Source organism: Lontra canadensis, unplaced genomic scaffold (genome assembly GCF_010015895.1).
Source record: "Lontra canadensis isolate GAN:19392208 unplaced genomic scaffold, GSC_riverotter_1.0 scaffold25, whole genome shotgun sequence".
Lineage (NCBI taxonomy): Eukaryota > Metazoa > Chordata > Mammalia > Carnivora > Mustelidae > Lontra > Lontra canadensis.
In genome coordinates, this window is record NW_022631019.1 from 17277747 (window position 1) to 17304060 (window position 26314).

The 26314-nt window shown below is 49.9% G+C and overlaps 1 protein-coding gene across 1 annotated transcript; it reads right to left on the reverse strand.

Annotated features, from left to right (window-relative positions):
* Positions 1-5039: 5039 nt before the first annotated feature.
* IL22RA1 (interleukin 22 receptor subunit alpha 1) lies at positions 5040-24347 on the reverse strand. Its single transcript, XM_032863751.1, has 7 exons — positions 23999-24347; positions 19630-19762; positions 18524-18702; positions 16720-16895; positions 11096-11234; positions 7051-7172; positions 5040-6144 (listed from the first exon to the last, which is right to left on the reverse strand). The coding sequence occupies exons 1-7, from the start codon at positions 24039-24041 to the stop codon at positions 5194-5196; spliced, it is 1743 nt and encodes a 580-aa protein (XP_032719642.1). The 5' UTR covers positions 24042-24347; the 3' UTR covers positions 5040-5193.
* Positions 24348-26314: the final 1967 nt, after the last annotated feature.

The window sequence follows — 26314 nt, forward strand, 5'->3', positions numbered from 1 at the left end:
TCTTCCCTGCTGCCGGGGTTTTGATTGGCTCCTTGGGGCAGACACCCAGCGTCTCTAATCTAACCCCACCATGAGCAGTGGAACTCTTCGTGAAGACAGTGGAAAGAATGTGACCTAAAACCAGTGTTTAGTGCTGGTACCATATCACTGGTCAAAATGGAAGCAGCTTGCTTCTCACGCCAGGCCCTGTGTTGCGTGGGCTGTGGCCCGGGCAGGGGCCTCTTCCTTCACGGGCGGCATTTCTCGGGGTTCCCGAGTGGCCACTCTGTCTTCCCAGCCTTTGCCACAGCCCCTCCTGAATCTCAGTTCTTTCCCCCCACGTTCGTTCACACCCACCCTTTGCAGGCAGAGGGGAGTAACACCCATGGTGTGGAGGAAGCTTTCATTTAGGTGGGGAGACAGGCAGGAATGGAGGCGGGAGGTGATCAGCAAGGTACCCCTGAGCCAGGTCTTGGGGATTGACCAGGTTTGAGGAAGGGGGTGTCAGCTCTGGTCCAGAGAGCACAGCTCCCCTCCCTGGCCTCCTCCTGGGGCCGGAAACACCATCGATCTTTCTAGTGTCTCAGGGACAGCTCTCCAGAACCGGGGGCTGGGGGTGGTGGGAGGAGGGAGAGGGAGAAAGCGAGAGAATGCAAGTGAGCTCTTCGGCTAAAATCTTAATCGCCTGCCCTAATTGAAACCCTCTTTCTAAACTCTCCTGCTTCTCCCCTTCCTCCCTGGGGGCAGTGTTTAAGGCCTCTTCTGGGGAGAACAGTTGGTGTCTGTCTTCCTTCTTGTATGGAGCTGACCTCAAAAGGACTTTCCAAGACCCACGTGTATTCACTCTCCGTGAGGTGTGAGTGTGAATCTGTACATACAGCAGGGCGGTGTGGGCTTCCAAAGCAGCAGGAGACGGACATTTAAACTGGTCCCGTGACTGCCTTCCCCCCAAGGCAGCCTGGTGGAGGGGCCAGAGCTACTGGCCGTAGGACCTTGGGTGAGTCACTTCAACCTCTCTGCCCCTGTTATCTGTACAGTGGGCTCCACGATGCTGGTCTTCCAGGGAGATTGAGAAGATTGGGTTAGGGCACGTGATTACCCGGCTCCCTGGAGACACTGGCTAGATGAGAACGCCACTGATGATTCCACAGCTCTAGAAATGCTGATAGCCTACCCTCCTTCTGTGTGTGGGATTCCCATTCAGCCCAGTGACGCCCTCCTTCCTCACTGGGGCAGTGCTTGGGGGAGGCCCAGAAGTGTCTTAAGGAGCACACAGCCAACCCCGCAGGTCACAGGGTTGAGCAGAGGTGAGACTTGGAATTCTACAAACCTCGGTTGAAATCCCAGCCTCTGGCCCCTGCGCTCACTAATGGAGGGACCCTGACCTCCTCTCTGGGCTAACTTAGTTTCTTTGTTGGTGAGTTAGAGGTAAGTTCTAAAACACAGGAAGCTCGCCTGCCTGTCTTGTCCACTGCATCCCTAGCCCCGAGAACAGCGCCCGCCCTACAACTAGTCCCTTCATATATGCTTGCTGAAGAATGAATGAATGAATGAATACCTATCTTGCAGAATGGTAGTGAGATTCAAATGAGGTTAAGATGCATAAATTGCAGGGTACAGTAGCTGGCTCCTCGTGGTAGTACCCCTCAATATCTCCTTCTTTCTCCCCTTTCCTTCTCTTCTTCTCCCTTTTATTGCCTTCCCTGGAAGTATGAGCATTAAGGACAGTTGTTCAAATTCACGTACCCAACATCTTGACCTTCCACGCCACTATTTCAGACACCAGCCTTCCTTTCCCCCTGCTTCTCTCCCCTCCCTCCTTCTGTCCCTCTCCCCACTCAGTTAATTCTGCACTTTCTGGAACGTCGGCTGGGAACAGCCACAGGGGACCAGACTTGGCGGTGACACATGGTCATGGCCTCCTTGTTCAGGCTGATGCTCGGACCTGGGAGGGGCACAGAGAGACTCAGCCTCTGGGACCCGGGAGGAGCTCTAGTCTCATGGGCCCTATCTTCTGAGGGGGAACTCGGGCAACCCCTGTATGTGCCCGGGGCCAGGGGTGTGGGAGGGCAGAGGTCTGCAGACTTCACGGGTGGAAATACCCACCGAGTAACCTTGCCCCATACCCCCATCCAGGGGCTGGAATAAGGGCAACTCCTGGGAGGTGATTTGAAGCAATCCACAAGGAAACTGTTGGTATGAGGACCTTGTTCCCTCCACTTGCTTGAGAGGCATCACCAAAGGTGTTTATTAGAAATACGGATTCCCCAGGAGCCATTGATTTAGCGGGTCTGGGTGGGGCTGGGGAAGCTGCGTTTTTCATATGTTCCCAGGGGATTCTCACAATGCGGCAAGTTTAGGACACCAATGTGGGCAAGTAACCTCTCTAAGCCACATTTTCCCTCGCAAAAAATCAATAATGCAAAGTTCCATGGCAGTTTACAGGGAGGATGAGTGAACCCCTAAGCGACAGGGCTAAGTTCTTCCTTCTTTTTTTTAAGATTTTATTTATTTATTTGACAGAGATCACAAGTAGGTAGAGAGGCAGGCAGAGAGAAAGGGGGAGAAGCAGACTCCCTGCTGAGCAGAGAGCCTGATGCGAGGCTTGATCCCAGGACCCTGGGATCATGACTTGAGCCGAAGGCAGAGGCTTAACCCACTGAGCCACCCAGGCTCCCTGAGTTCCTCCTTCTTGCTTGCAGTCCTGCTAGCAGCCGCCACATCTGTTTACTCCTGCGAAGACTCCCTCGGCAGGGCTAGGTGCGGCAAGGCTATGCAGATTCCTGGTAATGGGGTCAGACCCTAGGATACTTGGGGATGCCCGCCTCTGCCCAGAGGGGCTTCAGGCCCTTTGCCTTCTGGCTGTTTCCAGCCCTATCTGCCAGCCTGGGCTGCCTGCTTGGGAGGCTCACAGGGCTCAGAGCCATTCCTCTCTCCCCTTAGGCACTCAGACTCCACTCTCAGAAAGTCATGGAGTAGCTGGGACAGCTGTCACCCAGAGGAGCTTAGAGAGCTTCTCAGCCCTTTTATGGCCTTAAAAATAGATCTCTGTGACTCCCTGTCCCACTTACCTGGTGAGAACAGTCTGGCTGTTAAGTTGTTTCTCATTATTGAAGATAGTCAACCTTTGGCCAAGTTCACCCCAAGTGACAGGAAGTAGACTTGTTTGCAGTGTGGGGGAGGGGAATAATCACGGGGCAACCTTAGCGGCTGCTGAGAGCCGCTGAGGTGGTCAGGAGGGTGGCCCACCCCTCTGTTATGGAGATATTGGATCTAGACCCGTGACCCTGAAGAGATGTTAAAAATTAATAACAAGCAGATAAGAGCACCACCAGCTGGTGCTGTGTTGTGTGTGTGGGGGGGGGTGAGGAAGAGGTGGGAGACACATCTGGGTGCAGAGAACGGAGGACATTGTATACTCGGGAAGGTCATGCTGAGGCAACAGATGTTGATCTTATTTCTCAGAAATGTTCAGAAGAGGTTTTGGGACAACAGGGTGTCAACAGGTCCTGACCCCTTAAGGACCCCATTGGGGCCGCCTTCCTTGCGCCCCCTCCATCTCATCTCCGAGAATCCACACTAGTGTGGGACGCTCCTTCTCGTGAGGAGGATGGAAATGCTGGGTTTGAGCTCCAGTGGTGTCAGTGTCCCGGCTTCAGTGGGAGACCCCCTAGCTGGGTCCCTTCTCTCTGGACCTTGGTTATCTCATCCTAGGGTCATCTGGGAGGTGAATGACACAAAGGACATGTCAGCACGCTGTAAGCACAAGCAAGGAGCCATTTCCTTATGGGAGAGCGGCCACAGGGGCAGAAAGGCAAGTGAGCGAGCACCGAGTACCGAGCACTGAGCACCAAGTACTGACCACCAAGTACCGAGCACCAAGTACTGACCACCAAGTACCGAGCACCAAGTACTGAGCACTGAGCACCAAGCACCGAGCACCGAGCACCTCACTGCCTCTGCTGAGGGGTGGGGAAGGAGATCTTCAGGGAATGCCACCGCACTCCCAAACAACTTCCCCCTGCAACCTCAGAGAGAAGGCTCCATTTGTCTTTGGACCCTGTTTCCAGAAGGCCCTGCCGTCCTTCCACCTCCCCCAAGTAGTCCAGCCCCTCTGGCCTGGCCTCGAGCAATCCTGAGAAAATCAGGATAATTTGAGCCCACGAGAAAATGCCCCATGTGAAGCCACCCTGAGCTGGGGGAGTGGGTCACTCACTGTGCGGCCTGATTACAAAAAATCACAAGGGGACGTAGCTACATTGATTGGGCACTGCCCATGGGCCAGGCCCCATGAAGTGCTTTATAGACATTGTTAACGTCATCCTCACCACAACCCCGTGGAGTCGGTCTTATGATCCCCATTTTACAGATGAAGAAACTGAGGTTTTGAGCAGTGATTCATTTGCTTGAAGTCATACAGCTGGTAAGTGGTAAGGTGGAAATTTGAACCCAGATGAGCTGAACCCAAGGCTGTTTTCAAAGTCTTGAAGTGCGTACTCTTTCTTGGGGGCCATGTGCCCCCCCCCCGTTTCCTTACGAATCCTGTTCTCCGGAGAGGGTCTACAGCTTCTGCGGGCTAGGAAGGCCTGTGTGTTCTCCCTCACGGGTAGGCCTGATTTTCCCCTGGGGTAAAGCCTCGGGCAGAGGAGCCAGGTTGAGACAGTGTGGATTTTCAACAGCGGCTTGGTGGGGACTGAGCCCCAGGCTGCACCCCTCCCTGGAGTCTTGCCATCGTGCTATCATGGGCCAAGTTCTGGTTTGGCCCAGCCTGCTGTGGGGTGTCCTTTCCAGGCTCCGTTTCTCAGGAGGAGGTAGAGACCTCACTCTCTGTCGAACTAGCTTATGAAACTGGCTGGGAGTGGGGTGGAGAACTTCATGTCCAGCCTCTTAGAAGCCGGCGGTGCTGTATCTCCGTGAGGTCTCCATGCATTAACACCCAGCACTCTGATGGTTCCCTCCTGCCCCGCGGAGCTCATCTGCACGTGCTGCACACTCAGAATCCTCCAGCCGGGAGTCCTTATCATGCCGCTTTGCTCCGACACCTCACTCAGCCGTGGCAGGGACCCCGGGTCCCTCTTTCCTCTGGTTCTTTCAAGAGAATTCCCCTGAGGCAAGGCTGCAGAGCACGTGGCAAGGTTGGGGGTGGGAGTGATGGCCGAAGATGTGAGCTTGGGTGGGGACAAGGAGGAAGCCCCCACCTGCCCTGTTCTCTGCTCAGGCCTCCCACTGCACGGTCAGGGCCAGGCCTCTAAAAAGAGAGTCCAGTTCTGTGGGTGGCTCCAGGTCTAAGGCCTGAGAGGCTGGGCTCTGGGCCTCCATCCCAGACTCAGGACCCTCGTCCTTGGGACACACGAGGGACTCCAGCAGGCTCCAGGGACTTGGTTCCTGGTCTGTGGGGGAACATGGGAGGGAAGGAGTGTGCAAAGGGAGGGAGACCGGGTGGCCCTCGATCTGGACAGAGGCGAGAAGGGGGAGCTGGCCCTTTAGGTATGATGGTGTCCCTGGTTCCCCTCTATGTAGTACCCTGGGGTCAGGTGCTCTGTCCTTGTGAGCTCCCAGAGGCTGGTGGAAGAAATTTGCTTCTTGGGGGTCCTTCATATCCAAGGAGGTCACCCCTTGCAGAGAAAGGCCATCTGGGATATGGGTTTCAGCTGGTGCCTTTTTCTGGAGCTGACCTTTAGTCCTGCGGTGTTGGCGACTAGAGGGTGTTACAGGTGGGGAGTCTCTGCCAGAGCCTTCCCCGCAGGTCCCATAGGAAGGCCAGCGGTCTGGAGCAGTCTGAGGTGTGTAGGAGGGAGGCTGAACCTCAGCCATGGCCTGTGCAGCGTAGCATGGAGTTTTAGCTTCGGGGGTTACTTGGGGCGCGTAGGATGGGGGCTTAACTTCAGGGGCCACCTGGGGTGCGTAGGACAGTGAGGAGAGCGTCTGCTGAGGTGGCACTCCAGAGGCCCGGAGAACGGAGACGTCTGGCTGCCCAAGATAGGCGATCTCAGACACACTGTGCCGTGGTGGGGCTCCTGGGGGCTCCCTGGGCCCGGAGACCTTGACTTGGGAGTACTGGACGGGCTGGGCCAGACTGCTGGGGCTGCTCAGGTCAAAGACGGGGATCAGCACGTGCTCCTGGATGAACCGCAGAGGCTGGAAGGTTAGTACTCGCTGGACGTTCTGTGTGGGGACAACAACAGTCAACCCATTAGGGCGTGTTGTAAGATCCCTGAGGGGCCGCGGGTGGTTGGGTCCTCTGTGGGGAGGCAAGGGGGGATGGGGTAGACCCCTGGGGGGACTTTTCAAAATGCACATGCCGTACATCCGGTTGGTTTTCCAGAGACTCCTCTCAGTTCTGGGCCTCCCTGAAGGTGGAGGCCGTCCCTTCTAATGATCTAGAAAGTAGGTGACTCAGATTGGAGGTTACCTTGGGGTACACTCTCAAGGTGGTGGCCCACACAGCTCCTCACTCATGGGTCCCTAAAAGCTTGATGGAAGGGGCAGTTGTGAAAGGATAGCAGATAAGGGGAGGCCGGGAGAGTTCTACAGGAGATAGCTCATGTGGGCTTTGATATTGAGCAAAATGCCCTCAGGCTCCCCTGTCCCTCACATGATAACCAAGAACCAACTCCTAGAGCCCCAGACCTGTCAGATCGGGCCTCTGCGGCAGCGGACCTGCTACTTCAGCAGAGAGCCAGTGCGTGCTACCATAGTGGGGCTGCCAGTGGGACTTGGGTGCTTTATATGGGGCTTAGTCCGCACAGGGACCCCTCAGTCCCTCGCAGAGGTAGAGGTTCTCCCAGGTCCCACGTTCCCTGCCTAACGCGGGTGCTTTCAAGACAAGTGGGTTTCTACTCCAAGCCCACTAGTTCCAATCACCCACCCTTCTCCAATACACCCTGCTGGGCCATGTCTTCACCAACTTTAGGTTGGAGAGGAGAAACGAGGCCGAATTTTCTACCCTGTGTGCTTATTCCTGCCCTTGAGGGAGAGCCAGGGGTCCCTGGGCCCATGTCGTCTGCTGGTTTGGGGATCTGCCCCCCTTCCCACCCTGGGACCTCTTTTGCCCCAGGTGCAACTGCTCACCAGGGAGTTGGGAGGCGGAGGCGGCTTGGAGACGTATCTGTAGCTCAGGTAACAGAGCCCCGCGACGACGAAGCCCATGGAGAAGAGGATGGCGCCCGAGAAGGAGTATGTCCACGTCCGATCTAGGGGAGCACAGGGGCCAGAGCAGGGAGACTGAGGCCAGGGACTGGTCTGGGCCCGGTCCTGTGTGGATGCTGTGGGCTGGGTGCTTTTCCTCCCTGCCCTCTCTGGCCAGGCTTGGGAAGTCCTCTCCTGCCCCCAGGGTGTGCGGGGCTGGATCAGGAGCATGAGGAGAGGGCCGCGTACTAGATGTCTAAATATCCAGAATTTATAAATCGTATTCGTATATTCAGTAACATATGTGTATTCTCCTGCCCTGACAAATACACTTTTGATCACAACCTAGAAGGCCAGGTTTGAGTTTTGAATTCTTGGACTCCTTGGGGTCCTGTGCTGAACTGTGGAGGGACAGGGAGAGCCTGCCATGGTCCCCTGGCCTACCTTGGCCCCATCCCTCCCTGCCAGGGGTCTCGTGCACGTGGATGTGGACTCCTCTGCCCACACGGCCCTCCATTCCCCTCAATACGGAGCTGCCTGTTGGCCGCCCTTTGGGCTGAGGTTCTGCACACCAACAGAGGATCTCCTACCTGGAGGAGGGATGCAAGGAACAGATCCGTTAGACTGGACACAGGCTCAGGGCATTTGTTCAGGGAATCTCGGGGTTCTAGGAACCCAGAGTGTGGCCTAGAAGGGAGGTCACAGGCTCTAGTGGGACCTGTGCATTTTGACCTTCAGACTCCTCTTCATCTTGTGGGCAAGGCCATGGCCAGAGCAAGTCCAGAGTGGAGCTTTCTAAACAGGCCTCTTTTGCCTGGGTCTGAGGTCAGCACGGCCTCCCTGCAAGGGGCTCTGGGCAGAGGCAGAGCCCCCTGCAGGGAGGCTGTGGCAATGGGAGGGGCCTGCCCTCTTGGCCCTGCTGCAGAGGTGCAGGGTGGGGGGCGGGTGTTAGGGAAGACCCTGCTCTGGAGGGAGCCTGGGGCAGCACCACCCTTTCTCAAGGGGAAGCAGAAGGGCGACTGAAGGCTTCAGTGTGGAGCCTTCTCCCTGTGGTCCCGCATCTTCAGGATGGCAACAGCTGGTTCTTGGTGTGACACACTTCCTGCCCCCGTGGGACTGGTCGGGGGCATGGGTTGAGGAAGCTATAGTTGGGTTTTTGTTAAAACTACTGACTTGTGCTCTCCAGGGGTTTGGACTCTCCAGGCCACCCTCCTTTCATTCCTTCTGGTGGCTTCAGCGTGGGGTGCTGGTCACCAGCTGCCAGTGACCTTGGCAATCGCTGTGAACCCTGGGAATCGCTGGAGCTTCCACTTCCAGCTCCTTCCCAGCCCATGAGGCTTGGGCCTCCCTGGGTCAGCTTCCCACTTCAGTGACGTCCTGTCCCCCGTCACGTAATACTCCCGTTGCTACTCCAGGGAGAAGACTCAGCCAGAAAGTTTCTACGTGACATGCCTAATGGTATGGGAAAAGCAGTGCTCCTCTGGCGGGGTAGGACAGGGACTCGGACCACTCCCATGTGCCATTTCACACATGGGAAGGCAGGAAGAAGTAATGGAAACAGCTCTGGAGTGTGTGGTGTTAGAGATCTGGTTCAGCCACCGTAGGCTGAGAAGCCTTCTCTCTGTTGCACGACCCTCTCTGGTCTACTCTGTATTAAAAAGAGTAGCCAGTAGTTATGGAGCTCTTAACTGTTTGCACAGTGTGGTGTGCTTTACCTATGATATCCCACCAAACAGAGAGGGCCAGAGATGCTCTCTTCTTAGGGATGATGAAGCTGAGTGTCAGAGAGGCTGAGTGACTTGACCAAGGTCACACAGCTACTTGTGGGAACCAGGCTTGTCATGTACACCTACAAAGCTCTCCTCACAGGCATCGCACAAGGATGCCTTAGTTGCCTAATCTGTAAGAACTGGATATGGGGTGAGAGTCCTTTCCAGTTTCAAGATACTGGGATGTTACTCCGTGACATGTCTAGGAGTAGACAGACATCCCAAGAGGGAAAGTGGGAATTCTGGACTCCAGACATAAGAACAGACCACAGGCTATGGAGTCAAGGGCAGGATAGATCACTCTGAAGTGGAAATAAGAGGAATAAATGTGCAGTAGAGAGGTCTAGCTTTGAACAAAATTGCAAGGTGCGGTTTCAAGATCAGATGAACTAACTGGGTTCACTGAGCAGCTGTGTGGTTACTGTTGAGCCTTTCAGCCTCTCTGAGTCAGAGTTCCTCCTCTTGGGGATGTAGCTACCCCACCTACAGGGTTCTGATAAAAATTCAACGGGACAATGTATGTGGAACATTTAACACAGTGTCTGGCAATGGAGTGGGTACTTAATAAATGGTAGGAACTGTTAGTCACATACTTTATTTTTAAGGATGATGTGTCTTCTCTATGTCAGCAAGAACTAGCCAATAAGAAATGTGATTTATATGAAAGCAGCTACGGTCTTAGGGGGGAAAAAAAGTATCACATCAAGAGCTAGATCACGTAAGAACAAAAGGATAAACGTGGAGTGGTCTTCATGTTGTCAGAAAGCAGGGTTGGGGGACAGGCGGGGTCAGGAATGGGCAAGATTTTTCCGGTTCCTCCAGGGGAGAGGGTCCCAAATCATATACAGGCTCCCAGCGTGGTGCTTGCAAAGTCAGTTTCCTTTTCCAGTTCTGCTCTTGCCAATTTCTATTCTGGTCTCCCCGGTGGCGCTTTCCCCAGGAAGGGCATGCCTCGTGCAAGTGGCCAGGGCTGGCTGCTCTACCCGGCACCTCTTCCCCTGAAAATTCATGTACTGGACTTGGCTGCAGAAGTCAGTCTCTTGTGAGCTCTTGGGGCGACTGGTGCGTTGAGTTTCTGAACAATACCAGGGACCAGAACCTATGCGATGACGATTCTACCAAGCAGCACTTGACCCTAGGACTCTGCCTCTAGCAGGCACCCCGTCTCTGTTCATCAAAACTGAAATCGCCTACTGACATCATTACTCTGAAGCTGATGACTAAGGAGGAGACTCTTTTTCCCAAATCCACCGGACCTACTACTATCACTTTCATCTTCTAAACTTGTAGCCCTGAGCATTACAACATTTCTATCTCTGTGAACATGAACGCTAATAAAAATATCATATGCTGCTTAACGATGAGAGTCGAGTTTCAGTGTGCTAGAGGAAGGGAGCATGGGGCACCATCTCCCTGAGCCGATGACTCAAAACGATTTCGATGGTAGTGCCCTGGTGCTCCTGAATTCAGCCTAGTCCTATCCTTTGCCACCTGCGTGTCCTTGCGCAACTTACTTAACCACTCTGAACCTCGGCTCAGTAAAACAAAGCAATAATCACAGCCGTCTTGTAGCTGGTTCATGAGGATTGCACTTAGTGGTGCCTGGTCCCTGGTTAGCCTTGCAGAAATGTTAGTTCTCAGGGTGCCTGGGTGGCTCAGTCGGTTAAGTGCCTGCCTTAGGCTCGGGTCGTGATCTTGGGGTCCTGGGATCAAGCTCCACGTTGGGCTCTCTGCTAGGTGGGGAATCTGCTTCTCCTTCTCCTTCTGTGCTTTCTCCCCCCTCTCTCTTTCTCAAATAAATGAATAAAATCTTAAAAAAAAAAAAAAGGAAATGCTAGTTCTCGTCACTGTCATCACTGTTACTACTCTTTGACTTTGGAAGATATTGAGGGAACTTTTCTCTGCTTTCCCTTCTGCATATTATTTCCTAGGATATCTCACCTGGGTTAATATTAAGCAAATTTGCTTTGCCAGGGTACACAGAAAGCTGGCCAGGGACAGGAAACCCAGTGGGCTGGAGGGCGGGGATTAAACGTGTTTAATGATAACCCATCAGCTAACTCAGTGACGGATTAATGAAGACTGAATTTGGTAACACAGTAATAATCCTGCAGTTGTGTGAGCACTGCCAAACCTCACCTGGGTTACAGGGAAAGAGAGCACAGGGCGGACATTTGAATTCAGGAGTCCTGCCTCCCTCTGGTTTCCGCTGAACTTACCTGGCAGTGTCTTCACTCGGCACACGTAGGGGGCGCTCTCTTTGGACCAGTTTGGAACAAAAATCATGGTGGTCCCAAGGAACTCTGTGTCAGGGGTCAGGCCAGTGAACTCGTAGTCTCTCTGCTTTCCTCCAAGGTGCTGAATTAGACAGAGAACCCAGAGTGACTCCTCCTAGTCATCAGTCTCCACTTGGAGCCCAAGTCAGCCTGCGCACACGTCTGCTGGGTCACTGTGCTCAATACAATGGTGCCACCAGCTACCCAAACCAAAAACTGGTGGGTCAGTCCATAATGCTCTGTTCCTATTTCCCTACCTTCTGCGCCATTACCATCAACATCATCACCATAACTACCACCATCACCATAACTATCACCATCACCACCAACATCATCATTACCCCTCCTTCTTCTAGCTCTTCTCCTCCTCCTCCTTCTTTATCAAACATCAAAAAGCCCTGACTATCCATCCCTCTCTTGCCTTCCTCATCGCTTCTGCCTTAACTGGGCCTCACCATCTTGAGTCTGGACTCCGGCAGTGGCTTCCTCACTGGTCACCTGTCTCTGGTTTTGCCCCTGTCCACCTCCATATTCATCCTAGTGCCAAAGTGATATTTCTAAAAGAATATTATCATTCCAATGCTAATTCCAATGCTCCCCTATTTAAATCTTTTGATGGCTTGGCCCATATCATGAGATAAATCCCCAGTCCCCGTCTCCCTGTCCACTTCTCTCTCTCTATGGTCCACCTGGCTTATGGGCTCCACCAATGCTGACCACCCATTGTTCCTGCTGCATCTTGCCCGTTGAAGAGCCCTTGCTCCTTTGCAGTTGCTCCTTCTGCTGGAGCTGTTTTTTGTTTGTTTGTTTGTTTGTTTTTGTTTTTTTAACTCTCGCTTTCTGGTGTGTCTCTAACCTCTTGACATTGAACTCCTCCTTTGGCTGCCTTGTTCCATCATTCTGGTACTCATCCTACTTCTCTCTTCGGTCTCAGCGCCTCAATTCTGTTGTTATGCAAGATTTACTCTTCATCCAGTTTTTTCTCTCTCCACTTACTCTCTCACCGAGTGATCTTATCTGGCCCCATGGCTCCTGAGATCACCAATGTGTAGAAAACTCCCAAACTTAGCAAGAGCTGTCAGGTTGGACATGCACTTCGAGCTCACTGCTGGATGGCACCCTGCGGGCATGTCTAACTCAGCATGTCCAAACGTGCTGATGTCTTCTAGAAGTCTGGGTCCCACCCCCTCCCAAACCTCAAACCTGCACCTGTGTGTGATTCCCTAGCTCTATTCATAGCATCTCTCTTGTTCCAGTATTCAAGGCCCAGAACTTGAAGCCATTTCTGGCAAAGCCCCCTTCACATCTCTTCTATCTAATTGGCCTTAAGTGACCCATAAACCTTCCTTTAAAGGGCCAGGAGTTATGCTCTTAGACGTTCAAAAACTAAGAATTTTCTTCTTTGGTTTTTTGCATTTCAGGTACATCTTCGCTTTTCTGGGCACATGGAAACCAGGGTTTAGGGTTATTTTTATTTTTATTTTTATTTTTTGAGGGTGGTATAAGTGGGTGAAGTACAGAAATAGATTTCATGACTTATTGTTTTGTGTCACTCATATGATTGAAAGGGCACACATTAAAGATCATGTGACACAAACCAGCAGAGTTGCTATGGCCCAAAATTCCTCCTTTCCCAGATGTTGTACTGCCTCTGGCCTGCTTCAGGTCCAGTGATTTCCAGCCCCTACTATTGCAGTGGGCCCTAACTTTCTACCCTGATCTCTCTTTCATTTTCACATTCAATCTCTCTTCTTTCTGCTCCCAGTAATTTACAGCTTCTTTGGATCAACCCTCCCTAAAGCAACAACTATAAACTCTGGCCAAAATAAAAACCACCTGTCGGCACTGGAGAATAAGCAAAAGCAGGCAGATATTGGAGAAAGGAGGCAGGGAAAGTCATTGGGTGAATTTCTCGTCTTTTAGGTTGAAAGCGGGCCTTCGCCTTGTGGAATGGTTTAAACCTAAATAGAAACCTTGTAATCGGACTGGTTTGAAAAGTAAGAAGACAGAGTTCTGGGCAATCCTAACAGCTAGAAAGTGAGGGGAGAGACTGTAGATAGGAGAGATCCACAGAGAGGGAGGCCCAAGTTCTGAGTATAAAATTGGCCCAGATCCCAGCTTGGCCCCTAAAGCAAGTAGGGTAAACTCCAAGAAGCCCAGGTAAAGGTGAAAGAATGGGACTGAGATTTTGGAGTTTGAAGTTCAGCCAAATTATCTATCTGCTAAAACAAAACAAAATGAAATAAATCAATAATCTTCAGAGGAATAGAACAGAATCAAGAGTCCCTCAACTATACCATTCACAACACCCAGGCTACATTCCAAAGTTGTTAGACATGCAAAGTAAGAGAAAACATAATCCACATTCAGGAGAGAAGACAATCAATGGTGACCTACTCCAAGATGACCAAGTACTGGAATTAGCAGACAATGATTTTTTCTCTCTCTCTTTTTAAGGTTTTATTTATTTATTTATTTATTTATTGGAGAGAAAACGAGATTGAGAAAGCACAAGCAGGGGCAGGGGCAGAGGGAAGGGCAGAGGGAGAGGGAGCAGGGAGCCTGATGAGGGGGCTTGATCCCAGGACCCTGAGATCATGACCTGAGACGAAAGCAGATGCTTAACTGCTTAACTGACTGAGCCCCCCAGGCACTCCCAGACAATGATATCCTAGCAGCTAGTATAAATATATACTAGTATAGTATACTAGTAGTAGTATAAATATAGTATACATAGTATATACTATATATATACTATATAGTATATATAGTATAGTATAGTATACTAATAGTTGTAGAAATATATTATATATAATATATGGTGTATATATAGTATAGTATATTATATATAGTATAGTATAGTATACTAGTAGTATAAATATAGTATATAGTATATATAGTATAGTATACTAGTAATAGTATAAATAGTATAAATATGCTCAAGGAAGTGAAGGAAAATGTGCTTAGGAAGGAAAATGACTAGGAAATCTCACTAGGATGTAGAAACCATGAAAATTGGGAACATTAGAACTGAAAAATATAATATCTAAATAAAAATCCCACTTGAACGGTCTTTTTTTAAGATTTTTTTTTAACTTATTTATTTGACACAGAGAGACACAGCAAGAGAGGGAACACAAGCAGGGGGAGTGGGAGAGGGAGAAGCAGGCCCCCTGCTGAGCAGGGAGCCCAACGTGGGGTTCGATCCCAGGACCCTGGGATCATGACCTGAGCTGAAGGCAGACGCTCAACCACTGAGCCACCCAGGTGACCCTGAGTGGTCTTAATAACAGATTGGAGTTGAGAGAAGAGTCAGAGCACTTGAAAACAGTTTAATAGCATAAGAAGAATTAGCAGTGATGCCCATGGAGCTGTGCACTTTCAAAGGGAGGATTTTGTGGGATGTGAGTTATATCTCGAAATAAAAAAGGGCAGGGATGTCAGAATGCTGTCTTCAAGAGATGCACTTTAAATATAAGACACAGTTAGAGTGACAATACAGGGAGGAAAAGGGGCTCCTTGCTCTGCAGGAAGCCTGCTTCTCCCTCTTCTTCTGCCCTCCCCCACTGCTTGTGCGCTCTCTCCCTCTCTCTCAAATAAATAAATAAATAAATAGACTCTAAAAAAAAAAAAAGATGCACCAGGCAGATTGTGAGTGTGAGAGGCTGGAGTGCTCTATGAGTCACAGGTATTCATAGAACAAGCGGACTTCACTACAAAGAATAGCACTGGAGGGAAAAAAGGACATTTCATAACGATAAAAGGGTCGATTTATCAGGAGGCTGTAACAATCAGAAACCTGTATGTGTTCGAGAACAGTGTTTCAAAAGGCATGAAGCAAATCTGCACAGAATTAGGGGGAACAGAGACCAATCCACAGTGCTAGCTGGAGATTTTTAACTCTCAGCAATGAAAAGAACGATAAATCTCCAAATCAGGAAAGACACAGAAGACCCGAGTCACATGATTAGCCACCTTTATGGAACGGATATTTACAGAGAGCTCCGCCAGACAATTGCAAGACACACATTCTTTCCAGGTGCACGTGAAACGCTCACCAAATGGGCCAGATGCTGCACCATAAAGAAGAGCCTCAAACAAGCCGAGTGTGTTCTCTGACCACAAACTGAATTAAGTTGTCAGTAAGATACTCACTGCAGCCCAAATATTTACTAATAGGTAGTGTGATAAGGTCTTGTCCTGCTCAGTAATCTCTAGTTGCTCCCCTGACTACTGCCATGGATAGAACTTCCTCTGTCTACCACCCCAGACCTCTACCTCCCAGCCTGTCCGCCCAGGCTTACCTCCTTTGCCTCCTCTACACCAGGTCTCCAGCGTCAGGGTGGGTAAGAAGCACTCCAGCTGCCAGCTAAAAACTCAGACCCTAGAGGTGCTGTTGCAGAATTGCATTGAGTAGACTAGAGGAAGGCCCAGGCCCCTGCATTTTAAATAAATATTGCTGGAGATTCTGATGCCATTTGGGGCCAGGTTTTGAGAAACTGGTCTGCATGTCTCCGTGCTCCAGCCAGGCTGGGCAGTTTTGTGCTTTCCAGGAAGCCTTTAAGTTTTCCCGCTTCTCTCTCTCCGATCATGGTGGGGCAGTCTAGGGCAGGGAGGGGGAAATGTGGGCTGTGGACCGTGCTGGATCTGAATTTTGACTAAGCTATCATTTGCTGACCCATCTTGAGTAAGTGCCTTAACCTCTCTGAGCCTCTGCTGTCTCATTCAGAAGATGGAGAAGGTAGCCCCTACCTCACAGGGTTGTGGTGAGGGATAAATGATAGAGTAAGCGTGTATTATTGACTGCCTCAAAAGTTGGTGTTGGCACCAGAAAGTTTTTCTGGAAGTTTTTCCAGAACCTTTGGGCTGCCATCTCCCCTCCCACCTCCCTGCCCCTGCTCCACTGCACACAAATCTTTATTTTCCTCTATCTATAGCTATTTAAAGTCTTATTTAACTCCTTTCCCATCTACTAGATTATAAACCTCTTAGGAATAGTCATTCAATGGAATTATGGACCCTGGCGCATGCTAAGGAGAAAACACATGTGTTCTGGATACAAAAGAAATACCTCATCTATTATTTGACCATTTATGCCCCTGCCTTCCAACTTTCATTGTTGGTGATCTTAAGACGCTGCCGTATCCAGTTCCTGCCAATGGAGGAGAACCAGCAAAAAGAACTGCAACAGTAGAAATAGATTTCAGCATTTTCCAAAGTGGACATCTGAAGATGTGAGTAGAGGTTGCTCTCCAGAATATTATAAGGCATTAGGCAAAAAAAAAAAAAAAAAAAAAAAAAAAAAAAAAATTATGCAAAATAAAAGGAGTTTCTCTGGTCAAGAAATTTGAGAGAAGTCATATTCAATGAAATGACACTGGAGTCTTGGCTTTGCAGGACTTGTCAGAGACTTTAGCAGGATCTTGCCTGTGTGATCTACAAGAGGGAGGGCTGTGTTTTGGAAAATGTTAATTTATATAAAACATCTCCTTTCTACTTGAAGCCATGCAGATGACGGAGAAATGAGCTCCCAGGGAGGGATGGACCAGAGACACATATATATTTACCATTTGGTAGGTGTGGTTGACCTGGAGCTCTAAACGGTAGAACAGGTCAGGGAAGATGTCCTCCAGGGTGAGCCGGTGGCCATCCCCTGCTTGGATAGGTGTGGAGGTGGGATGGATGACCATCTGGATGGATCTCACCTTGGGGATACAGGTCACTTCGGGTGGCTTGATGGTAGCTGGAAAAGGGAGGGAGAAAAACAAAAAGAAAAGGCTAGAATTAGCCAGGAGTTTCTGAGGTTGCCCTGGGCCAGGGGACATGACTGACTGCCTCCCCTCTCCTCTCACCCCAACCCCAGCTATGCTTCTGAAAATAGCAGCTAGACAAATAGGTGAGAAGAGTAAAGTGCTTCTAGCAACCGGTGTTTGGGTTTAAAGCTGGCAAAGGGGTGCCCAGAAGTGAATGGGAAGAACCCAGGGAGAGAGGCACTGGCCTCCTAGCCATGCCCCCGTCCCTGCCTCCACAATCCCTACCTTGAGTCCGCCCAGAGCACCCTTTCCCTTGGTCTATTGGCAATGATATTTTGGGGACTGATGGTTCAGCAGCATAAACTAAGTCATGTTCGGGGCACCCCAAATTATTGATTTGGCCTCAAAGGCCAGGCCTGAGACTTCAATCTCTCTCAAGACGTGATCTTCCAAATAACCAAATAACCTTTACTGGTTTATAGACCCTCTTAGGAATTTGATGAATGATATGGATCTTCTCTTCCCCAAAATGTACCTATACAAAAATTTGACTTGATTTTGGTGATTCATGAGCTGTTATTCCCCATGAAGCGAATTTATAAAATTCCCTCAAGGGCCCATTCATCTCCGAGATGGATGATATAGGAGCTAGAAGGATGTTCACTTCAGTTTTGTTTACAAAATTGAAAAACTGAGTTAAAGTCCTCAAAAAGGGAATTGGGGACATAAATTAAGATAACCTCCACAGAACAGATCATTTTGCAGCCGTGAAATGTCAGGTTGCGGAAAAGTGCTCAACGACGTGGGCAAATGTTCCTGAGGGGCGTTGTATGAAAACCCCCCAACCAACCAGGTCACAAAAGAGTAGAGACTGTTGCTAGCAGCTATGGTGATGTTTTAGTGTCCATGTTATTTTGGGCTTCTTTCTTTTTTCTTTGTGCATTTCTATATTTTCCAGATTTTCTATGACAAATATGTATTAATTAAGTCAAGAAAAAAAAATAACTTGTTTAATTTTCTTTTTTCCTTTCTTGGAAAGCCACCTGGCTGTGAAGTCCCTTAGTGAACACCACCGCCTGCTCAATTTGCATGGGGAGTTTGGTGACTCATATTCATTCATTCATCAGTTATGTTGTGGGCCCTGCTCCATGCCAGACCCTATGCAAAGGACCGAGAACGTGGGATTCCACTGCCTCAGAGGCAGGTGGGATACAGGCAGGCAGATGCCATCTCTGCAGATGGGGATGGGAGCTATGAAGACAACGTACAGCTGACCGTGACAGAGAGTAGCAGGTGGTGACATAGTGAAATGAGGTCGTTGGGGCTGAGAGTGGGGACACCTACTTAGGAGGTGATGTGGAAGCCCAGACCAAGACTAAGGATTAGAAGAGTCAGGGCCAGAGTAGGGCACTGAGTTAAGAGCCCTTGGTTGGAGCAGAGAGGCCAGAGGAAGGTGATCTGACCTTGGGAGGCCAGGATGGAGCTGGAGAAAGACGGCTGGCTGTGCAAAGATGCTCTCTAGTTGGGGCGACCATCCCTAAAAGCCACATCTCGAACTGTCCCCTGCCCTTCGGGGCCTCCCCCCGCCCCTCCCCTGCAGTGAGGGGTGCCCACTCACTCTGTTGCAGTGAGGTGAACCGGTCGGTCATCTTGGTGACTGACCGGCCTCCCGCGCTGATGGCAGTTACCCGGGCGTAGTAGGGCTCCATGAAGTTGCCCGTTTCCATGGTCAGGTTGCAGGATTTCCGGGTGATCCGCTGGCAGCCCTCCTTCACCAGCCACTTTCTCTCCCCATACCTGTAGGCACGGGAGGGGCCGGAGCACACCTTGAATGATTGGACCTGGCACCAGGCCTGCGGTTTATTAATAATGATAATGATATCTAATATTTACTTAGCACATTCTGTGTCCCAGGCCCCTTCTGTGACTGATCTGTTAGTCCTCACAATGATCCCGTGAGGTTCAGACATGGTTCTCCTTCCTTTTCGAATAAGGACGCTGAGGTTTAAAGAGGTAAAATTGGGACCGGTGTGGATTTGAACCCAGCCAGTCTGAATTCACATTCTGGGCTCGTCATTACCAAAAGCCTTTGAAGCAGGCACTATTATCCCCGTTTTATGGATGAGGGAACTGAGGCTGGGAAGTGACTTGCCACAGGACGAAATGGCAGGATCAGCGATGGAACCCAGGTTTGCAGACCCCTAAGCCCATGCCAACCTCCTCCTCTGTGCAGGGAGGGAGACGAGAAGGAAGAGGGGCATGGGCTTGAGGGGGTGGACACGACTCTTTGTTGACCTAGTTTCCCGGATAACAACAAAACAATTTCATTACCTGCCAGGCACAAGCCCTCATGCCTATCTTGTTTAAACTACCTGACGATCCTATGATGGAGGTCCTCTTGCTAGGCTTACTTTATGGGTGGGGAAACTGAGGCTTGGCGAGATTACCGCATTGCCCCAGGTTATAAAGGCCAGAGAGCTGGCGGGTAAGCCTGGGCAGTCTGACTCCAGAACCTGTCCTTTTAACCATTATTTTATCCTCCCTTTGCAAAAGAAACCACAAAGGAGCAAAGCTCTGTCTGGCAGGGTCTGGTTCAGGATGTGTCCCATCATTCCGGGGGTGGTGGGGGTGGGGAGAAGGAAAACGTAGGGCAGAGGGGGATTTTCTTGGAATGGTTGGCTTCAGAGCAGAATCCGAAGAGGTTGTGTGGAGTGGGAAGCCTACGTTTTATACTCCACGCTGTAGACCAAGTCTGGGGCGCTCTCCAGCCCGCTGTCCCACGTCAGGATGTTTTCGAAGTTGCTGGACTGGAATTTTACGTGCTGAAGAAGATCTGAGGTGTTCTCAGCAGTGTGAGCTGTGGGAAGTGGGAGCAAGGTGAGCAGACGGGCACAAGGATCCTGCCCCCAGCCCTCCAGCAAGCCCTCTGTCGAGGAGGGTGGGACCGGCACCCACCAGGGACTCCGGGGCTGACCATCTCTGTCCTCCTTCACTTCTTTTTAAAATTTTTTTTGAGCTATAATTCACAGCCCATAAAATTCACCATTTTAAAGCTTGCATTTCAGGGGTTTCTGAATATATTCACGAAGCTGTGAAACCATTACCGCTATCTAATTGCAGACCATTGTCATCACCCTAAAAAGGACCCCTGTGTCCATTAGGAGTCCGTCTCTCTTCCTTCCCTCCCCCCAGCCTGAAAGCAACCACTAAGCTGCTTTCTAGGTCTACGGATCTTCCTATTCTGGACTTTTCAGACGATTCGTATGAAAAGTGTCTTTTGTGTCTGGCTCCTTTCACTTAGCACAATGTTTTCGAGATTTCTTCATGTAGCGTGCGTCAGCCCTTACTTCCTTTTCACAGCTGAATAGTACCCTGCTGTGTGGCTATTCTGCAATTTGTTTATCCGTTCATCAGTTGAGGGACATTGGGGCTGTTTCTACTTTTTCGGCTATTATTTTATTTTATTTTATTTTTTTAAGATTTTATTCATTTATTTGACAGAGATCACAAGTAGGCAGAGAGGCAGGCAGAGAGAGAGAGAGAGGGAAGCAGGCTCCCCGCTGAGCAGAGAGCCCGATGCGGGACTCGATCCCAGGACCCTGAGATTGTGACCTGAGCCGAAGGCAGCGGCTTAACCCACTGAGCCACCCAGGCGCCCCACAGGGCTGCAGCCCCTGTGTCCCCCTGTGTCCCCGCCGGCCTCGTGTGAGCGCTGCGTCTACTCCACACCCCTGACCATACTTGGGGTTGTCTGTCCTTCCCTTCTGAGCACACCTGAGGCAGGCGCCCTCACGCACGGGATACTGGAAAGACACTCAACTACACATTGACCCTTCAATGAAACACCAAAGAATGACTTTCTCCGAGTCAGTAATTCCAAGCAAGGCTGGAGAGGACGTTTGTGAGCTCCTGCCTCTCTGTGGGCTGAACCAGTCCCTGCCCATCCTGCCCAGGGAGGAAGGCAAAGCACAGACTTCACCGGGGGAAGGGGGCTGGCGAGCCACAAGGGAGGGGTCACTGCCCATGAAGCGATCTTGAACTATAAATGAGAGACGTCACTTATGAAACTATTCTCTCAGCCTTCCCCGCATGGTCTGTGGAAAGGAAGAGGGGTTGCAGGAAAATGGCGGCCAGAGCCGGCAGTTGGCTCTGAGCATGCTCAGAAGGGCCTGGCTGGCTGGGGTGGGAAATAAGCAGGTGCGGACCTGGTTGGGTCCCCAGTTGCGTCAAGGCCTTGGGGCCTTGAGTGCATATGTGTCTTTGATGTGTGTGTGCCTCGCTCCACCCCAGACATAGTCATGACCACCAACAGAGCCAAGGTGTAAGGGAGCGGATCGTTATTTACTCCCCACTCCAAGCCTACATACAATATCTCGCAAGAGGGGTCCACGGGCTTAGGAGGCCCCTGGGGATGGGGAAGAGTGTTTGGACAGCCCAACCCTGCTGTGTATCCACTGGTTAAATCTAAGGCCACATTCCTCTTTGAATCTGAGCTGGTCAGCCCCAACAGCTATAGAAACCTTTGTGTTTCAGGCTTCCTGGAACTCCTAGAACAGGGCCTAGGGACATGGGGAGGACATGTCTTACTGCCTCTAGCCAAAGTGATGGCTATGCTACTGAGCCCTGAAGTGTGGCTGACTTCTTGTTTGGTTTTGAATCTGGGCAGAATTGGGGTCTGTTCTGGATTCAGGGCTCAGTCTTAAGATGAGGGAGAGAGTCCACCTGAGGTCAGAACTGAATGGTGGCTTCCAGTGGGGGTGATAAAGTTAGGGCAGGAGAGAGGGAGGGTGGGATTTGAGAGAAGGCTAGGGTCTATCTGGGCCTGGGCTTAACTACCGCTAAGTGGTGGGGTAGGGGCAGCACTGGGAAGGTTGCTGGTTGGGGTCAGTATCCTGGCAGGCTAGTTGTGGTGGGGGAGCCTGGTGGCTGGGGCTGGGACATGCTCAGGAGGTAAGGGGCCCAGGCTGGAAGAGGTTGGCATCATTTTCCAAGAGGGAACTGAAGCTGGCTTCCAGAAATGGAGTAGGTGAACCTTGGCTGGACTCTTCTTTAGGGGGGCATTGAGGGCTAACAAGATCTCTCCCTTGGGGCACATGGGTGGCTCAGTTGGTTAAGCATCTGGCTCTTGATTTCAGCTCAGTTCATGATCTCAGTGTCCTGGGATCAAGCCCTGCGTCGGGTTCTGCGCTCAGTGCAGAATCCGATTCGGATTCTCTTTCTCCCTCTGTCCCCCTGCCCCCCGAGCTTAAGCGTTCTCTCTCTAAGAAATAAATAAATTCTTCAAAAAAAAGAGATTTCTCCCTCTCCTGCCCTGCCCATTCTCCCCCTGCCCCAAGCTATTATGTATTCCTCAGCCTGCGTTGTTTCTGTACTTCCTGGGTGAAAGTCTACATTGTGAAATCCTTAGGGACACATGTGTTGTCTAGAAACTGACAGACTGGTAGCTTCTATGAAAGGAAGTTTCCACATTCATTTGGAAAAACAATTTTATGCCAACAAGTTAGGAAGATAAGGAAAAACAAACAAAAATAATCCAAAATATTCTCTAATCAGCCTGAGAATGCCAGGGCAGTGGAGATCTGGTGCCCCGAGAACCTTCTTGTCTTGTAACAACTCCTAAGGTTGCTGCCCCTTGGTCCCCATCCACAAGGATCCAGAGCCTCTAAGATTTCCAACCAGAATGGAGTCTTTGGGGGAATACAGCAAGTCTTCCTCACTCATCGAGGGCCCAATGCACTGGGAATGCCAATGCTGGATGCCGGAGTTGAACAGACTTGAAGGACCCATATAGCAGTGGGAAACACTGAGATCTCACCAGCTGACAAAAAGGACAGCAGCAGAGAGGGCTGGGAAGCTCCGGCCCGTATGGGCTTCATCCTGCCCTTGAGCTAGAAGGGGCCTTGCAAGGGCCACCTCTCCCCGCTCTTCAGTCCGGATAATACGTTCACTTTCTGAGAAAGTTCCCTGAATTTTATTAAACGTCTTAGGGAGCAGAGAGCCAATCTGGGATCTCATGTATCTATCTGAAAGTTCTCTACAATGTTAAATCAAGAAATCCATTTTATTGGATTTTAAAACTATGTGCTTTTGTCCCGTTTTCAAAAGGGCCCTGATGTTTTTAAGATCTTTTAATGCAGCAGACCTGGCCCTTCTGGGAGAAAATGTTCTTTTACTTTATTTCTTAAAAATTTTTATTTCCATTCGATTTAATTAACATATACTGTATTATTAATTTCAGAGGCAGAATTTAGTGATTCATCAGCTGCATATAATACCCAGTGCTCATTACTTCAAGTGCCCTCATTTATGCCCATCCCCCCAGTTACCCCAGCCCCCACTCACCTTCCCGCCAGCAACCCTCAGTTTGTTTCCTAGAGTTAATGCTCTTTTATTTATTTATTTATTTTAAAGATTTTTATTTATGTATTTGAGAGAGCAAAAACGAGCACAAGTGGAGGAAGGGGCAAAGGGAGAAGCAGACTCCCTGCTGAGTGGAGAGCCTGACATGGGGCTCAATTCCAGGACCCTGTAATCATGACCTGAGCTGAAGGCAGACGCTTAACCGACTGAGCCACCCAGGTGCCCCAGTTAATGCTCTTTTAAATCTAGTGTGAGGGGTCAGAAGAAGCCCCCACGGGTGGTGGAGAGAAACAAAGGGCGCTGTCAAGTTTTGCCCATCTGTCCTTCTCCCCCCTGCCCTTGTTGGGCCAGTGCCGACCAGAAGCGGAAGAAGGGATGCTATAACTCTCAGAATTATTCCAGGGGTCCAAGGATGTCTGCCTCCCTCAAGCCAATTCTCCATCCACCGAGCTGAGGGCTTCCGGCACCCCAGTTCTGACAGTTGGCTGCCTCCCCAAGTCTTGAGGTTAGTGGAGTCTCTGGAAGAAGCCAGATCTGAGGGACCCACTCATCCTCCCCAATATCTTGAGGTGTTCCCCAGTTCTCCGGGGAAGCTTGTCCCCCAGGGAAGCGCTGGTGGAGAAACTGAAACTGGCCATCTGGAGCTCAGTGTGTGTGTGTGTGTGTGTATGGAACCCTGGTTAACCACGCTGGGTGTTGGGGGAGTTCTGACCACAGGGCAATGGGCACTCACCGGCCAGGGATCCCGCGGCCAGGATGGTCAGTAGCGTCCTCATGGGGCCGGGCTCAGAGCCCTCTTTTGGCCTTGGCTCTGTGCTGAGGCCAGATGGAGGGCTGGGAAGCTTTGCCGCCTCGGCGGCACTGGGCTCCACCTGGCCACGCCACAGGGGCGGGGAAAGGAGGGGGAGGTGGGGCCTGAGCAGGGGGAGCGAGGTGCAAAGGTGTCTGGTCTGTGTGCTTCGGAATTCCAAGTCCTGGGCAGGATCCAAGGGAGTTCCCTTCCTTCATGCAGAAGACAGTAACAGTGACAGGCCAGCTCGTTTATCTGGTCTGGTGACTGATTCTACCCAACACTCTCTAGTGCTTTATCAGGAAGCTCAGAGGCAAAAAAAAAAAAAAAAAAAAAAAAAAAGCAAAAATTTGATGCTGTGTTTCAGAAACCTGCAAGATGCATGTGACTTTTGTCCCTGTGATTTTATTGTTAGGAATTTTTCCTGAGGACAATAACTGGAGCAGGCAAGGGCACAGAAAATACATTCCAGAACGTTCCTTGTTAGCAAAGGAAAAGCTGTGGCTGCCTGGCTTTGTTCTGGCAAGAGAAGATGGAGGATGTTTGCTGCTCCTCCTTGTGCCTTATAGCAAAGCAGTTTCCCCATGTGGGATGATGGCCTACGGCTTTTGGATGTGGTAGGCTCTAATATCCTGCAATCTGCATTTAAATTGTTCTTTTGTGTGTTGTAAATGTTTCCTTTCTATCAGCTTTGAGTCTTTGGTAAGTGTGTTTGACGAAACTGCCAAATCTGAGCTGTGCTTTGGGGGAATGAAGGTAGGGCTTGTGGCAGTCATTTCTTGTAATTTCAGAAAACGATAAGAATGTGGGAACATTCAGGCATCATTTCTAATAGTAAATAGGAAAAAAAAAAAAAAAGGAAGCGCCTCCATGTCAAACAGTAGAGGGTTGGCTAAGTCCACTCACTGCAAGATGAGTACAGTGTTGCATTTGAATAGCACTGGAGAAAATGTTAGGGGGCCAGAGATTCACCATATTTTGTTAAATGAGAGGAAGCATGGCATACACTATGTACAGTATACAAGCATGGTTAAAACACACATACACATTGGGGCGCCTGAGGGGCTCAGTCGGCTAAGCGTCTGCCTTCGGTTCGGATCATGATCCCCAGGTCCTGGGATTAAACCTTGCATCGGGTTCGCCACTCAGTGGGAAGTCAGCTTCTCCCTTTTCCTCTGATCCTACACAAACCCCACCTGTACTCTCTCATAGATAGATAAATAAATAAATGAATAATAAAGTCTTTAAAAACTACCCACATACACACATAGAGAAAAAAGTCTTAAATGTTAGGATTATAAAAGGAAAATATAAGCGCAATTATTTCTGGGAGGTGGATTAGTGGAACAATAGGTGGTTCTTACTTTCTTTCCATGGCTCAGTTGCATTTTCTAAAGTTCCTCAAGGCAATATATGGTTTTATGTATTTAAAAAAAGCACGATTATTGAAAAAAAGGCATAAGGAAAGTGCTGTTGTCTAGACTGATCCAACCATCTGCAATTTCATTTTCTCTTTCTTTGAGAGACCATCTCTTCTTCAAATATATACGGGAAGGAAATCTTTCATGGAAGATGTTACTGACACTTCAGCTCAGCAAAGCTTGACCCTAAAGAACTTCTAGTGCTCTAAACCTGCACTTTGGGATGATCTAGTATTATTCTACAGGTGTACCAAGATTCAAAACAAAAAGGAAAGACTCGAACTAAAAGAAAGCTTAGACATCAGCACCATCTTTGAAAAATCCTAACCCAAAATCCCAACCTTACCCCTAACGCCCAACCACTAATGGTAACCCTAACCCTAAAACCAACCCTAACCCTAAGCATAACCATAAAACTAACCCTAAACCTAACCCTAACCCAGTTTAAAACTAAAAAGGACAGATTAAAAGATGGCAGCATCTTTGAAAAAACCTAATCCTAACCCTAACCCTAACCCTAACCCTAACCCAGTTGAAAACTAAAAAGGACAGACTCAAAGAGAGGGCAAGCTGAGACATCAGCACCATCTTTGAAAACTCCTAACCCTAATCCTCATTCCTAACACTAACCCTAACCTCAACACTAACCTAACCCTTAAACCCAACCCCAACCTTATCTGGAAACCCTAACCCTAACCTAATCCTAACCCTCAACCCTAACCCTAACCCTTAACCCTAACCCTAACTGGTTGCATGAAGAGTCTAGCCCCCTTTTATGTAACTACCTCCAAACAGGAAAACCAGAGCAGCAGCGAGGGTACATAGAAGGGGGTAAATT

Bases quoted from the DNA above. Each gene is read 5' to 3' on its own strand.
- IL22RA1 (XM_032863751.1), bottom strand. From the start codon at position 24,041: ATGAGGACGCTACTGACCATCCTGGCCGCGGGATCCCTGGCCG. The intron at 19,763-23,998 runs GTGAGTGCCCAT...CACTTCCCACAG, and splicing joins GGCCGCGGGATCCCTGGCCG to CTCACACTGCTGAGAACACC. The intron at 6,145-7,050 runs GTGAGCAGTTGC...GTCCCCACACAG, and splicing joins CTCCGCCTCCCAACTCCCTG to AACGTCCAGCGAGTACTAAC.